The sequence below is a fragment of the Rana temporaria genome, chromosome 9, assembly GCF_905171775.1.
Source record: "Rana temporaria chromosome 9, aRanTem1.1, whole genome shotgun sequence".
In the NCBI taxonomy this organism is placed as follows: domain Eukaryota; kingdom Metazoa; phylum Chordata; class Amphibia; order Anura; family Ranidae; genus Rana; species Rana temporaria.
This window is the reverse complement of record NC_053497.1, coordinates 166,451,709-166,465,839: the sequence shown is the minus strand read 5'-3', so window position 1 is coordinate 166,465,839 and position 14,131 is coordinate 166,451,709. Positions and strand designations below refer to the sequence as shown.

Genomic DNA, 14,131 nt, shown 5'->3' with positions numbered 1-14,131 from the left:
GGAAGGGCCAGGTATTGTGATGTATTAAATTACATATATATATATATATATATATATATATATATATATATATATATATATATATATATATATATATATATATATATATATATATATATATATATATATATATATATATATATATATATATATATATATATATTTCCACACATACACACACACACACACAGTATCTCACAAAAGTGAGTACACCCCTCACCCCTGACAACACTGAAGAAATTACACTTTGCTACAATGTAAAATAGTCAGTGTACAGCTTGTATAACATTGTATATTTGCTGTCCCCTCAAAATAACTCAACACACAGCCATTAATGTCGAAACTGCTAACAACAAAAGTGAGGACACCCCTAAGTGAAAATGTCCAAATTGGGCCCAATTAGCCATTTTAACTCCAGGTGTCATGTGACTTGTTAGTGTTACAAGGTCCCAGGTGTGAATGGGGAGCAGGTGTTAAATTAAGTTAGGTAGATTCAGGTAGATGTGCCTACACTTACGGAGGCGTAGCTTAGCGTGTTTAGGCTACGCCGCCGTAAGTTAGCTAGGCAAGTACATGATTCACAATGTACTTGCCTGCTAAGTTACGGCGGCGTAGCCTAAAGCGGGCGGGCGTAAGGGCGCCAAATTCAAATGTGTGTAAAGGGGGCGTGTTTTATGTTAATAAGGCTTGACCTTACGTTTTTGACGTTTTTTTTTACTGCGCATGCGCCGGGCGCCTACATTTCCCAGTGTGCATTGCAGCTAAGTACGTCACACGGGCCTATTGATTTCGACGTGGACGTAAACGACGTAAATCGCTATTCGCGGACGACCTATGCAAACGACGTAAACATTTTGAATCTCGAAGCGGGAACGGCAGCCATACTTTAACATTACTATTTCATCTAATAGATGGAATAACTTTAGGCCTGATAATGGTGAATCGGCGTATCTACTAATTTACATATTCTACGCCGACCGCAATGGAAGCGCCACCTAGCGGCCATCCGAAATATTGCAACCTAAGATAGGACGGCGCAAGCCGTCGTATCTTAGATATGTTTAAGCGTATCTCTGTTTGAGCATACACTTAAACATAAGTCTACTGATAAGCCGGCCTAACTCTTACTGAATCTACCTAAGTGTTATCGCTCTCACTCTCTCATACTGGTTCAACATGGCACCTCATGGCAAAAAAATGCTGAGGATCTGAAAAAAAAAATTGTTGCTCTACATAAAGATGGCCTAGGCAATAAGAAGATTGCCAAGACCTTAAAACTGAGCTGCAGCACAGGTGCCAAAACCAAACAGCGGTTTAACAGGACAGGTTCCACTCAGAACAGGCCTCGCAAATGGTCGACCAAAGAAGTTAAGTGCATGTGCTCAGTGTCATATCCAGAGGTTGTCTTTGGGAAATAGACATATGAGTGCTGCCAGCATTGCTGCAGAGGTTGAAGGGTGGAGGGTCAGCCTGTCAGTGCTTAGACCATACGCTGCACACTGCATCAAATTGATCTGCATAAAAAGGAAAAGAAAGGCGCCTCTAAGTACAGTATACAAAATTTAATAAAGAGCACAAAGGGTTAAAAGCACTTACAAGATCGTTGCGTGTTAAAAAAACATGTCAAAATCAGGAGTCCTCATCTGTGGCATGTGTCCATCCTCGGCACAGTGGTAGAGAGCAGTGTAGAGCTGTCCAGCAGCTGTAAAGCGTTCTCGTACGTGTTGGAGAGGAGGCATCCGGGAAGCCTGTATTCTGGGTTCACACAAATCTGATGGCGTCAGTGGGGACGTTAAAGCGGATGTGCCACGGGAAAATAATATTAAAAGCCAGCAGCTACAAATACTGCAGTGTTCCCAGCACACAACGGGCAACAGACGGGATGTGACGGAATGCCCGTCTTTTGCCCGTAGCGTCTGGCCGGAAGTGGGTGCAAATACCTGTCTTTAGACAGGTATCTGCACCCCCCCTCCCCCCTGAAAGGTGTCAAATGTGACACCGGAGGGGGGGAGGGTTCCGATCAGCGGGACTCCACTTTAGGGTGGAGAACCGCTTTAACATTCCAATTTGCAGAGGCACAGTCATCTTGGCCATCCTCGTAATATCACTTCCCTTATCATTGTGTATTCAACGTCCTCCTATACTCCTCCCCTTACTCCTCACCATTCATAAGCCAGCTTGAGGAATGTGGGCGTAGGTCTGACAAAGGAGGCGCACATGCTCCGAAATGCGTCACTGATGCCATCAGCCTTGTGTGTCTCGCAGTGAACCCGGAACACAGGCTTCCCTGGTAGAAAAAGACCAACTCATGTAAAAGGAGCATGTGGTTGCCATCATCCCTTTATATAGTGAAGAAAATAGAAAAAAACTCTGGAGGCAGGATTTTCAAGGCAACAAAAAATAAACTCAAAAAATCATAATAAGTAAAAATGTATTACATAATATGAATACAAAATCGAAAATATCATGATGTACAACGTTAAAAATATGAATAGGATTCAAAATGGAGATGTAACAATGATACTGTCCGTCATTAAATACACGTCACCAGACCAACTGATGACAAGTAAGGCGGAAAATCCAACGCGTTTCAAATGTAGAGCATTCTTCTTCAAGGAATATTAAAGTATGCTGCTGCCTCCTCTCTCCAGCACGTACGAGAACGCTTTACAGCTGTTGGATGGCTTTATACTGCTCTCTATCACCGTGCTGAGGATGGACACATGCCACAGATGAGGACTCCTGATTTTAGAGGCGCCTTTCTTTTCCTTTTTAAATCTTCAGAGTTGCTTCTCCTCTAACCAAAGTGCTGCCAGAAGTGCCATTTCATCACTATCATCCCTCTGACCAGCTATCCACCTCCACCAAAGCACCCTTATATCCTCTCTGTTTTATACCAAATTGGTCTGCATGGCTGTTGACCCCTCTAAAGATGATGTACAAGAAACAAGCTGTACACTCACTACTTTTCATTTGTAGCAAAGTGTCATTTCTTCAGTGTTGTCACATGAAAATATATAATAAAATATTTACAAAAATGTGAGGGGTGTACTCACTTTTGTGAGATACTGTATATACGTTTATAAACACTAACAGCACTCACATAGGTGAAGGGGAGACAGGCTATGGCTGGAGATATCTGATCCAGGGAAATCCAAGTATGCTGCGGTGAATGTCCAGGAAGAAAATAGGGATGGTGATCTGAGGAGAGCCAGCAAGGCACATATTCAGTGTCAAGGTAGCAATTATCGGTGTCTTGTCAATAAATGCCCCCTGTCGAATAATGCCCACCCGGGCCGCCGAAAGCCTTCGAATTGACGATCTGCTGTAGACGGCGCCTGTGCACTACAGCCGACATAGTGCCACACGCTCCTGATGCTCGTGCAAGTCTTTATGATGGGAGCGTGTGAGGGGCGGATGGCAACAGAATGGGGCGTATTTTGTAATGATGGGCAGCGCTGTTAAGATGGGGGCGGAATTTGTCACGAAACTCAAACACATCTCCTAAACAAATATATCTCTGCTATTCTTCCTACACGTTTTGCCCTTAACACGTGTAGGAAGAATAGCAGAGATATATTTGTTTAGGAGATGTTTTAAGTTTCGTGACAAATTCTGCCCCCATCTTAATAGCACTGCCTATCATTACAAAATACGCCCCATTCTGTTGCCATCCGCCCCTCACGAATAAGTCCGCCCCTTGCAGACTTGCACGAGCATCGGGCGCTTATTCCTATGTTCGGCGTCTTTCGGCTGCTCTGTGCTGCGCATGCGCAGTACAGGGCGGGCATTATTCTACTGGGGGCCTTTCTCGTCAGAAAACCAGATTGCCAAGCCAGGATCCGGTCCGCCCTGGGTGCCACACATTGGGGGGGGGGGTGTCAGTGGCTGGGTGGCATTGCTATGGGGGTGCGCACCACCCAGGTCGGGAGACACTGTCTGACAGATTCCCGAGGGCATGCCTGGATCTGGCTGCTCTTTTTAGTAGTTTTTTTTAGGGCTGTTACTGATCAAAATTTTTCTGTTCGATTAATCTTTTTTTTTTTATAGATTAATCAACTAATTTTGATTAATTATAACGCACATACAGATCCAACTACTTTTAGCTGATCTCCTTGCAGGCTGATTCCCTGTGCAGCTACCAACCACTGAAAAAATGGATAGCAGGATACAAAACACACACAAAGGCAGCGCTCGATGGGAATAGCATTAGAATTTTTATAGTCTTCAAGTAGGTAACAAAATAAATATTGCACTGGAGATAAAATTCATGTAGCTACATAAACTGTAAAAATGCTGCGAGTAATACCAAACGGTACCAAAAGCAGTCATAAAAACATGTAGCTAAGTATGATACTGGTATAAAAATGTGTACAACGATACCACTGCTGAATCCAGATGAGGAGAGGTTAACATCAGTCCGTCGGCATGTAGATGTCCCATGAAGGGAACTATCACAACTCCCAGTGGATGGCTGTAGAATCCCTGGTTGATAGAGGGAAGCGATAGAGGGAAGTGTAACAGCCCTTGCGTGTGGCAGATAGTAAGGTCCCGCCGGCATGCAGATATGAAGGCACAGCAAAGGAGCCCTTCAGATGGACACGGCAAGCCCCGCCAGTGTCCGTGACGTTACTGGATCTCCGACGGAACTACTTGAAGGCCCAGAAGCCGGCGGAGAGGTGATTACCAATCAAAAGAATTTTAAACGATCAAAAAGATTTTGATCGATCAAAAAAATTAAAGATTAATCGATTAATTAAAAGTTAATTTGCACAGCCCTAGTTTTTTTGTCAGCTGGAACACCCCCAGCGCTGCGGCTGAAATAGTATGGTCTGGTTTCTGTCTTCCCCTGCTAGCCTCACCCACCACTGCTAAGCAGCAGAGCTGAGTGTGTTATCATTCAGCGCGGGGGCGGCTGCTGTGTCCACACCATCTTCCGGAGTCCAGACCTCCCCAGCTGAAGCTGAGAGCCCGAGGTGAGCTGGTGATAGGGGGGTATGAGTTGTGAGAAGAGGCTGGAGGAGTGTGTCTGTCCTGCCATCCTGACTGTGCTGGTCTGACAGGGGAGGGGGGGTTGCTGTGTCCACCACCTCCCAGGTATAGTGTAGCTGACCTGATAAGGGGGGATGCAGGCGTGTGCTATGTACAGGTTGCAGAATGCAGGTGTGTGCTATGCACAGGCTGCAGAATGCAGACGTATGCTGTATACAGGTTGCAGAATCCAGACGTGTGCTATATACAGGTTGCAGAATCCAGACGTGTGCTATGTACAGGTTGCAGAATCCAGACGTGTGCTATATACAGGTTGCAGAATCCAGACGTGTGCTATGTACAGGTTGCAGAATCCAGAAGTATGCTGTATACAGGTTGCAGAATCCAGACGTGTGCTATATACAGGTTGCAGAATCCAGACGTGTGCTATGTACAGGTTGCAGAATCCAGACGTGTGCTGTATACAGGTTGCAGAATCCAGGCGTGTGCTGTATACAGGTTGCAGAATCCAGGCGTGTGCTGTATATTGCTGTGTGACCACCACCCACCTATAGTAGCTGAGCTGCGAGCTTACCTGGTAAGGGGGAGGGGGTGGTGTTGCTGTGTTTACCACCCAGGTATAGAGTAGATGAGCTGGTCTGATAAAGGGGAGGGGGTGTCTGCAGCCCAGGTGACATACATTGACCTACACCCACATCTTGCAGTCTTCAGATTCGTCCAGCAAGCAGCAGGTCACTGCAGCATCTTGCCATCTTTCCTGCAGCCATCAGAACCCGTCTGCGGTCCAGCAAGCAACACGCCTTGTCAGCAGGTCAGTTCCAAAATCTGAATCTAATCATCAATGCCAATGATGTGATTGTCTACTGTCCCTAGGAACAAATCTGATCCAGAGTGTTGTCTTGCAAAATGAGCAGGATTCAAGTCACAGTGGTGTGCAATACCGCATTTGGCCAGAGGTGCGGGGGCGCTGAAGCCGAGCAAAGCCGTTCGAAAAAACTCTGAAATACTCCGTTCCTGAGCCTTTCCAAGGTTTTCAGAGTTTTTATCCGAGCTGTCCCCAAGCCTTTCTGAGTATTTATGAGTCTCTCCGGCGCCCCCCCCCCCCACCTCTGGTAACATGCAGTATTGCATGCCATAGAAGTCAATGCAGAACAAACTTGTTCTCTTTTTTCTCGCCGCGGATCCCAGTGTTTTTTTTCAGCGGTTTTCCTATGGGAAACACTGATAGGGAGCATACACATGGCCGGTTTTCCTGACCAAAACTCTCTTGGCAGTTTTCCTGTTGGGAAAACCGTCCGTGTGTACAGGGGAAAAGGGACCGAGCCAGTTCTCAGTTTTCCCGTTGGTCTTTTGACCGCCGAGAGACCCGATTGTGTGTACAAGGCATAAGACTTAAGCTGTGGTTGGGTAGGTCATGTGGGAATCAGTACAAACAACTTGCAATCACCCCAACCTACATCCGGCCCCCACAGCAAGGAGCACACGGAAGGGTGACTGCATTACAATGGGGTGCTGTGACGTGGCCGCTGGAGCTTATGCATCTATTTGCAAATGTGTGCAAGCTAAACCCATTAGTTTTACCGTGAACTGTTAGACAGGGTCCATTCGGTTTGTTGCAGGCTCCCCTCCTTACACAGACACTGTCCCCCCTCCTTACACAAACACTGTCCCCCCCTCCTTACACATACACTGTCCCCCCCTCCTTACACATACACTGACCCCCCCCTCCTTACACAAACACTGTCCCCCCCTCCTTACACAAACACTGTCCCCCCTCCTTACACATACACTGTCCCCCCCTCCTTACACATACACTGCCCCCCCCTCCTTACACATACACTGTCCCCCCCTCCTTACACATACACTGACCCCCCCTCCTTACACAAACACTGTCCCCCCCTCCTTACACAAACACTGCCCCCCCCCCCCCCTCCTTACACAAACACTGACACCCACTTCCTTTCACAGTCCCCTCCTTTCTGGTAACCTTTACAGCCATCTTCTTTCTTTGCAACAAAACACAGCTCCCTTTATGTCAGTGCCCCCTCCCTTACCTTACACAGCAGGGAGAAGACACTCAGAGGATGCGAAGCGTCCAAGCAGAAGGCGGGAGCTGTTCAACTTTCCATGTTACAGACAGACGATTGGTTGCTAGGACTGCCCCTAGCAACCAATCACAGGCTTTTTAACTTGAAAAGTTGGACAGCTCCGCCTTCTGCTCGGACAGTCTGTCTTCTATTGTATTGCATGGATGAAAGCGGCTGGGGGGAGGAGGAGGAGTTACACGGGAGAGAAGAGGTCTGAGAGGACACACAGGCAGGATGTTCAACAGGTTCACTGTTGTCACCCTGCACATGCACGCCACCCGCCATGCACCCCCTCCAGCAGCAATACTCTGCAGCCTGCACTGGAACCGTGCACTTGCAGTAGTTGCAACGGGTGCGGCCACCACCTTCCTCCCCAGCCAGCAGTCAGACTCTGCAGCCGCACGACCCGATACCGATGTGTGGCCCCCTTTCGTCCAGTACATAGCAAACACTGCCTGTATACATTCTGACTGTCAGAGTGTATACAGGCAGTGTTTGCAAATGTACTGGACGAAAGGGGCCCTGCACATTGGTATCGGGCTTGCTGCTGCAGTAAGAGTGGAGCTGTCAAATCTAAGCACTGATGATGGGGGTGCCCCCGCATATTGGCCCCGCCCATCCCCGACATCAGTGCTTCGTTTTGACAGCTCCACTCTTACTGCGGCCGCACGCCCCCGCTTGCCCACCAATCATCACTGGATGTTTACACTCAGGGCGGACTCCGGGCTTTTTGGGGACCCATTCGGGGCTTTAGCCACCCCCTCCCGACGCCCCTGAGTGACAACTGGCCCACTGAGCCATCGGCCCACCGGGAAACTCCCGGTAGTCCCGATGGCCAATCCAACCCTGCTCATATTTACCTATTATGAACAGAATTGTATTGACAATTTGTACATCTGTGTAGAAGAAGATTTTAACTCTAACAAAGTATACATGTTTCCTTTTCTTTACAGGACACAGAATATTGGGATGGATACACTCACCCTTCCTGATTCAGAAACATAGGAAGCAAATATAATTCCACTCAAAGATTCCCAATATCCATCAGTTTTATAACTTCTATTTTACTCTATATAATCAGGAGGTCTTTCTCATATCCATATGTAATACAGACAATAAATCTGTCGAGTCCCGGTTCTAATGCAGCTGGGATGGCCAATGCTGTATTAAAGACCTGAACTCAAAAAGTAAATGTTTGCTATGATATGGGGACATTTAAAAATTGTGCCCAAGCAGTCCATTTTAAACTTTTGTGCCTACAGCCTCATAGCTGTATATCTGCAGTGTATGATCTGCTGCCACTCGGGAAATTTGAACAGTGTTGTAAGTAACGGCGTTTAAATAAACGCCGTTACGTAACGATTGCCCGCCAAGGGGTAACTAGTAATCTACCTGATGACTTTTACCCCAGCGGGAACGCCGTTGCCATTAAATTGGCGGCGTTACCACGTTACATTGAGCGCGCAGCGCGGGTGGGGACAGTCCGGGGTCATGTCACAGTCTCAGTCTGTTCTAACTTCCCCTCACCTCAGGGCCGGCAGGATGGAGCCTGTGATGATTGTTGCATTGTACTTGTGATTGGGTGGGTGACTGTCTGTCATCATCACATGATGCCAAAGTTAATGATTGGTCGCTGGCGGGCATGTGACTCTCAGTGTCGGATTGACTCGGTGGGTGGCGCTGGCGCGGCGCATACACGCGCCCCTGGAGTCTCCCGCCCGCAGCCGCCTGCAGCCAGTCTCAGACGTGACACTCGTGGACTCTGACGGTGACGGACCGGAACGGACGGTGTCACTGTCTGACGGAGTCACCGACATCGATCTCACCCGTCCCCCGCGGAGGCTCCGCTCCACCACGGACCAAGGCTAGCACAGTCAGCAAGCCAGCAGCCAAGTGAAGTCACACTGACTCAGTCACCTCACCAGGCAGCCAGCAACACCGACTGTGGCCCTGCCCTGCGCAAGCCAGCAGACAGGTCACAGCAGCACCGCCACCGACCGACCGACTGTGGCCCCCTGCCCCCTGCGCAGCCAGCCCAGGAACCAGCCCAGGTGAGGAGCCGATTGGAACTGGGGGGGGGGGGGCACAGCACTCAGGTGTGACTGGTCCTTTTTTATATTTTTCATGAGAACAGAGGTTCCCAATTTTTTGTTGAAAAATAAAATATTCCCCTTGTCTTGTTCAGGTAGTGATTTTCAGGGACACGTACAGCAATAAAAAATAAACTTGACAGTGGTTCTAACCCCTCTTCACTCCATTGAAATCTTATTAAATGTCTTTTGCTTATGCATCTAAAGCTAAAACCTTTTTATTTTGAAAGCAGAATAGGTAGAAAGCCCTGTTAGATTTCTTGCTATCTGTGTCCCACTGGGGAGATTTCCTTTTACTTCCTGACCTGCAGATCTTAACAGGAAGTGAGAGGGGAAAACGCGCCTCAGACAGTTATCACTTGGAAGTGTCCCCATCTGAAGATTGGTCCTCTATTCCTGTTCCAGTGACAACTAAAGCTGTTATTGTTTTTTCTCCCTCCCTTCCAATTCTGATGAGGTTTGTTTCCAGAACAATTAGATGGGTTATCTCCAGAATGGTGGTCATACACAGCCCAATCTATCTGATTGACATGTGATTTGATCACAAGTGTGACTGGAGCCTTCCATCACCGCGCTGCATGCTGTTGCAGCAAGCCTAACGCAGCGGAGGAATCATTTTGGCCACAAAGCAAATCCTGGTGGCTGTAGAATCTGCGCAGCCCAGGTGAGGAGCCGGTTGGAACTGGGGGGGGTGGGGGCGGCCTAGTCTAAGGCCTGGCTGGTCTGGTGATGGTGATGTGATCATGTGAATGAACTTTGTGCTACTGGGCTGGCTGAGCTGACTGGCTGGCTGTGCTGATATCGTTGCTTGCTTCAAAGCTTAAAAGACTCCAATTATCTGTCTATAAATATATAACAGGCTTATAGACAGATAATTGGAGTCCTTTAAGCTTTACAATTACAAGCAATATCAGCAGCAGCAGTCACTGTCAGCTCAGCCAGTAGCACAAAGTTCATATTTCGCCACACCAGGCCTAAAAAAAATCTCAGTTACTTTTCCGAGTAACTAGTTACTTTGCTAATAAAGTAACTGAGTCACTAACTCAATTACTTTTTCGGACAAGTAACTTGTAATTGTAACTAGTTACTTTTTTAAAGGAAGATGAACAACACTGTATTTGAAGTGAGATTTGGTGATGCAGCTACAGTGGTGCTCACTATTCTCCTTGCTGGGGGCTCTGACACCAGGAAGCAAAGCCTCTACCAATATAGACAGACATCTCCACAAGTGTGATTTTACTGTCTGGCCGGGTTCAGTGTTCTGATGACTTGTATGGGACTGTTACCTTGAAAGAACTTCACCTAATTAGATTGTAAGATACTTTGCCTGGGGACCTTAAAAGAGCTATTGATTACTGTAGCCCACAAACAATATAGCTGACCAATTAGGACTGTGACAGACTCACCCGGGACAGAGGCTTTTGGAGGGGACGCTAATGCCATCCCCTCCAGCCATCTGTCTGTTCTTTGTGCTAATTCACCCTGCTATTGTGTGAAGATGTTCTGTGTTTACACTTATGATAATGTGTATTGTATAGCAGGTGAGCGAGGAGACGGGATGTCTACCCTGAAAGGTCATATCTATGAGTCGCCTAGTCTGGGTAAATGATTGGTTAATTGGCTCGTGTTAATTTATGTTCTGGTTACCTCCTCTTTAAACTGTATATAAGGTTGTATTCTTGGTTCTATTAAACACTCCATGTTCAGCAGACAAACACGTCTTGTCTCGTTGTGTGCTTGAGAGCATCTGGAATATCTGATATCTATATCCAGACTGATAGGAAGCGGTATATGACGGAAGCACTCAATCGGAGTGTGGGACGTTCCGTTACAAGGACCATACTACCTCATTAATCTCATTGTACTTGGCCATTTAGTACTCACTTTCTGTTTAGCCCCATACACACCATCAGATTATCTGCAGATTTTTGTCTTCAGATTTACCAAAACCATGTAGTACAAGGGCCTGCCTGATTGCATACACATTGAAACTCTGAAGGTTTGACCTCATATTATATGGTTTTGGTAAATCTGAAGACAAAAATCTGCAGATAATCTGATGGTGTGTATGGGGCTTTAGAGTTGGTATCCTAGATGGTATCCCAAGCTTGTGAGTTTGTTACAAGCCTACTCAATTTCTCTCCATTTCCCCATGGTACGTTGTTGATTATTATTCTGTGATCTTGAAACAGTAAAAAATAAAACGAATAAAACTTATAAAAAAGTCCCAAAAGTTCTATATAAAACTGTAGCAGCGCTACTTTTAAACCAGCGTCTAAAATTCTTCTATGGGTGAAATAAACTCATAGGTATATGATGACAGTGCAGATGGATCACACACAGACTGGTCCTTAAATAAGTGCTCCTTTCACCAAGGGGGTGTTCACCACGTGGGGGGATGTTTTAGTCCCCTGTTGGGGATGCACTCACCACAAGATAGAATAAAAAGTGCCTGGATTATATATCTGTGTATGTCTCCCGAGAGATGCACTTCTCCGCCAGCAGGAATGTGAAAGTTCAACCGCATACATATAATGGAAAAAACACTCATATAGTGTAATACATTTTAAAATCATTTATTGTGCCCAAAATAACATTCCCTTTGATTATTGTGCGTACCACAAATAAACAGTAATCAAGCAAAAACAAAATCAGTACTGTGCCTGTCAGCTTCTCCCTGCGAGCCTGTGAAGATGCAGATGTCTGCCAAAATCTCCTGTTCCTGCTCCTGGGGGCTGCACAGCGTCTCTGGTCATGGAATAAGCGTCATATAATAAGCTCCTGAAGAAGCGTGATAACGCAAAACATGTTGAGCTTTCATCCTTAACGTTATCTTGCTCCAGCTCTGCTAAAGGGAATATACCAGGGTTTGCTATACTCACTGACCCTGGTCCAGCGGTCAGAGTTGGATGTGCTAGTTACCGTTTATATGAGTCTGTACTATTTTTATTACATTTATGTAAGTTTGTTACTAATAAACCATTTTATTTTAATACTGGTGCCTGTAAAGTCCATAATTTATCTCAAATGTACATACGCTACCAATATGGCTGCTCCACACAGAGACTTATGCCAGCCATAGATGGTTCAAATCTCAGCTGGTTCAGCAGGAACCGGCCCAGATTCCAACCATGTATGGGCAGGCTGAATGTACCCAAGTTGATCGTACTGTCAAATTTGACATGTGATTATTGCTAGCAGCTGTTAAAGTCCTTCTTACTCAAGTGTGCTGTGAAGATGCGGTGTGCCTGGCTATGCAGGGTGGGGGATCACTTGCGTCTTCTGAGGGGTGGGGGATGGATGTTACAATATGTTAATGAATACATACAGTGCCTTGAAAAAGTCAAATTAGCATTAACAAAGCATTAATATGAGGCTTCATATCAACATCTATTATTTTATAAATGAATAATTCAGCCCCCCTGAGTCAATACTTTGTAGAATCTCCTTTCGCTGCAATTACAGCTGCAAGTCTTTTTGGGGATGTCTCTACCAGCTTTTTACATCTAGAGAGGGACATTTCCGCCCATTCTTCTTTGCAAAATATCTCAAGCTCTGTCAGATTGGATGGAGAGCGTCTGCGAGCAGCATTTTTCAAGTCTTGCCACAGATTCTTAACCACTAGCCGACTGCGCACCGTCATTATACGGCGGCAGGTCGGCTCTCCTGGGCGAGAGCCCGTAGCTATACGGCGGCTCCTTGAGCCGCCACTAGGGGGCGCGTGCGCGCGCCCCCGCTCGCCCCCGACTCCCGTGCATGTGCCCGGCGGGCTCGATCGCCGCCGAACACACGCGATTGCTCGTTACAGAGCAGGGACCGGGAGCTGTGTGTGTAAACACACAGCTCCCGGTCCTGTCAGGGGGGGAAATGCTGATCTTAGGTTCATACAATGTATGAACCGAGGATCAGTGTTTCCCCTAGTGAGGCCACCCCCCCCCACAGTAAGATAACACACAGGGACATACTTAACCCCTTCCCCGCCCCCTAGTGTTAACCCCTTCACTGCCAGTGGCATTTTTAAAGTAATCCAATGCATTTTTATAGCACGGATCGCTATAAAAATGCCAATGGTCCCAAAAATGTGTCAAAAGTGTCCGAAGTGTCCGCCATAATGTCGCAGTACCGAAAAAAAAATCGATGATCGCCGCCATTGCTAGTAAAAAAATATATTAATAAAAATACCATAAAAATACCCCCTATTTTGTAAACGCTATAACTTTTGCGCAAACCAATCAATAAACGCTTATTGCGATTTTTTTTACGAAAAATATGTAGACGAATACGTATCGGCCTAAACTGAGGAAAAAATATGTTTTTTTATATATTTTTGGGGGATATTTATTATAGCAAAAAATATTCATTTTTTTCAAAATTGTCGCTCTATTTTTGTTTATAGCGCAAAAAATAAAAACCGCAGAGGTGATCAAATACCACCAAAAGAAAGCTCTATTTGTGGGAAAAAAAGGACGCCAATTTTGTTTGGGAGCCACGTCGCACGACCGCGCAATTGTCAGTTAAAGCGGCGCAGTCCCGAATCGCAAAAAGTCCTCTGGTCTTTGGGCAGCAATATGGTCTGGGGGTTAAGTGGTTAATTGGATTTAGGTCTGGACTTTGACTGGGCCGTTCTAACACATGAATATGCTTTGATCTAAACCATTCCATGGTAGCTCTGGCTGTATGTTTAGGGTCATTGTCCTGCTGGAAGGTGAACCTCTGCCCCAGTCACTTCTTTTGCAGACTAAAGCCTCATACACATGTCCAGTTTTCCTGATGGGAAAACTGCAAAGGAGAGCTGTGTATGCTCCTCGCCAGGGCCGGGACAAGGGGTGGGCAGGAGGGGTGGCTGCCCTGGGCACTGTGATATCATGCAAGGTGGGGGGGTGGCACCACAATGAGGTTGGGGGAAGGATTTTTTTTGTTGAGAAGGGAAATTTGGGGAGTGTCAGGTGGTAAGAATTCCTC

The 14,131-nt window shown here is 46.4% G+C and overlaps 2 protein-coding genes across 2 annotated transcripts in view; both read left to right on the top strand.

Annotated features, from left to right (window-relative positions):
* LOC120914290 (major histocompatibility complex class I-related gene protein-like) overlaps positions 1–8,112 on the top strand; it is a 44,588-nt gene extending 36,476 nt beyond the window's left edge. The window contains exons 6-7 of the mRNA XM_040324920.1: positions 5,697–5,803; positions 8,033–8,112. Of these exons, the coding sequence (XP_040180854.1) occupies positions 5,697–5,803; positions 8,033–8,071 (146 nt within the window). The 3' untranslated portion in view covers positions 8,072–8,112. The remainder of the gene's footprint in view (positions 1–5,696; positions 5,804–8,032) is intronic.
* Positions 1–14,131, top strand: part of LOC120914292 (saoe class I histocompatibility antigen, A alpha chain-like) — a 583,050-nt gene that overhangs the window by 232,917 nt on the left and 336,002 nt on the right. The gene's annotated exons all lie outside the window — the stretch shown is intronic.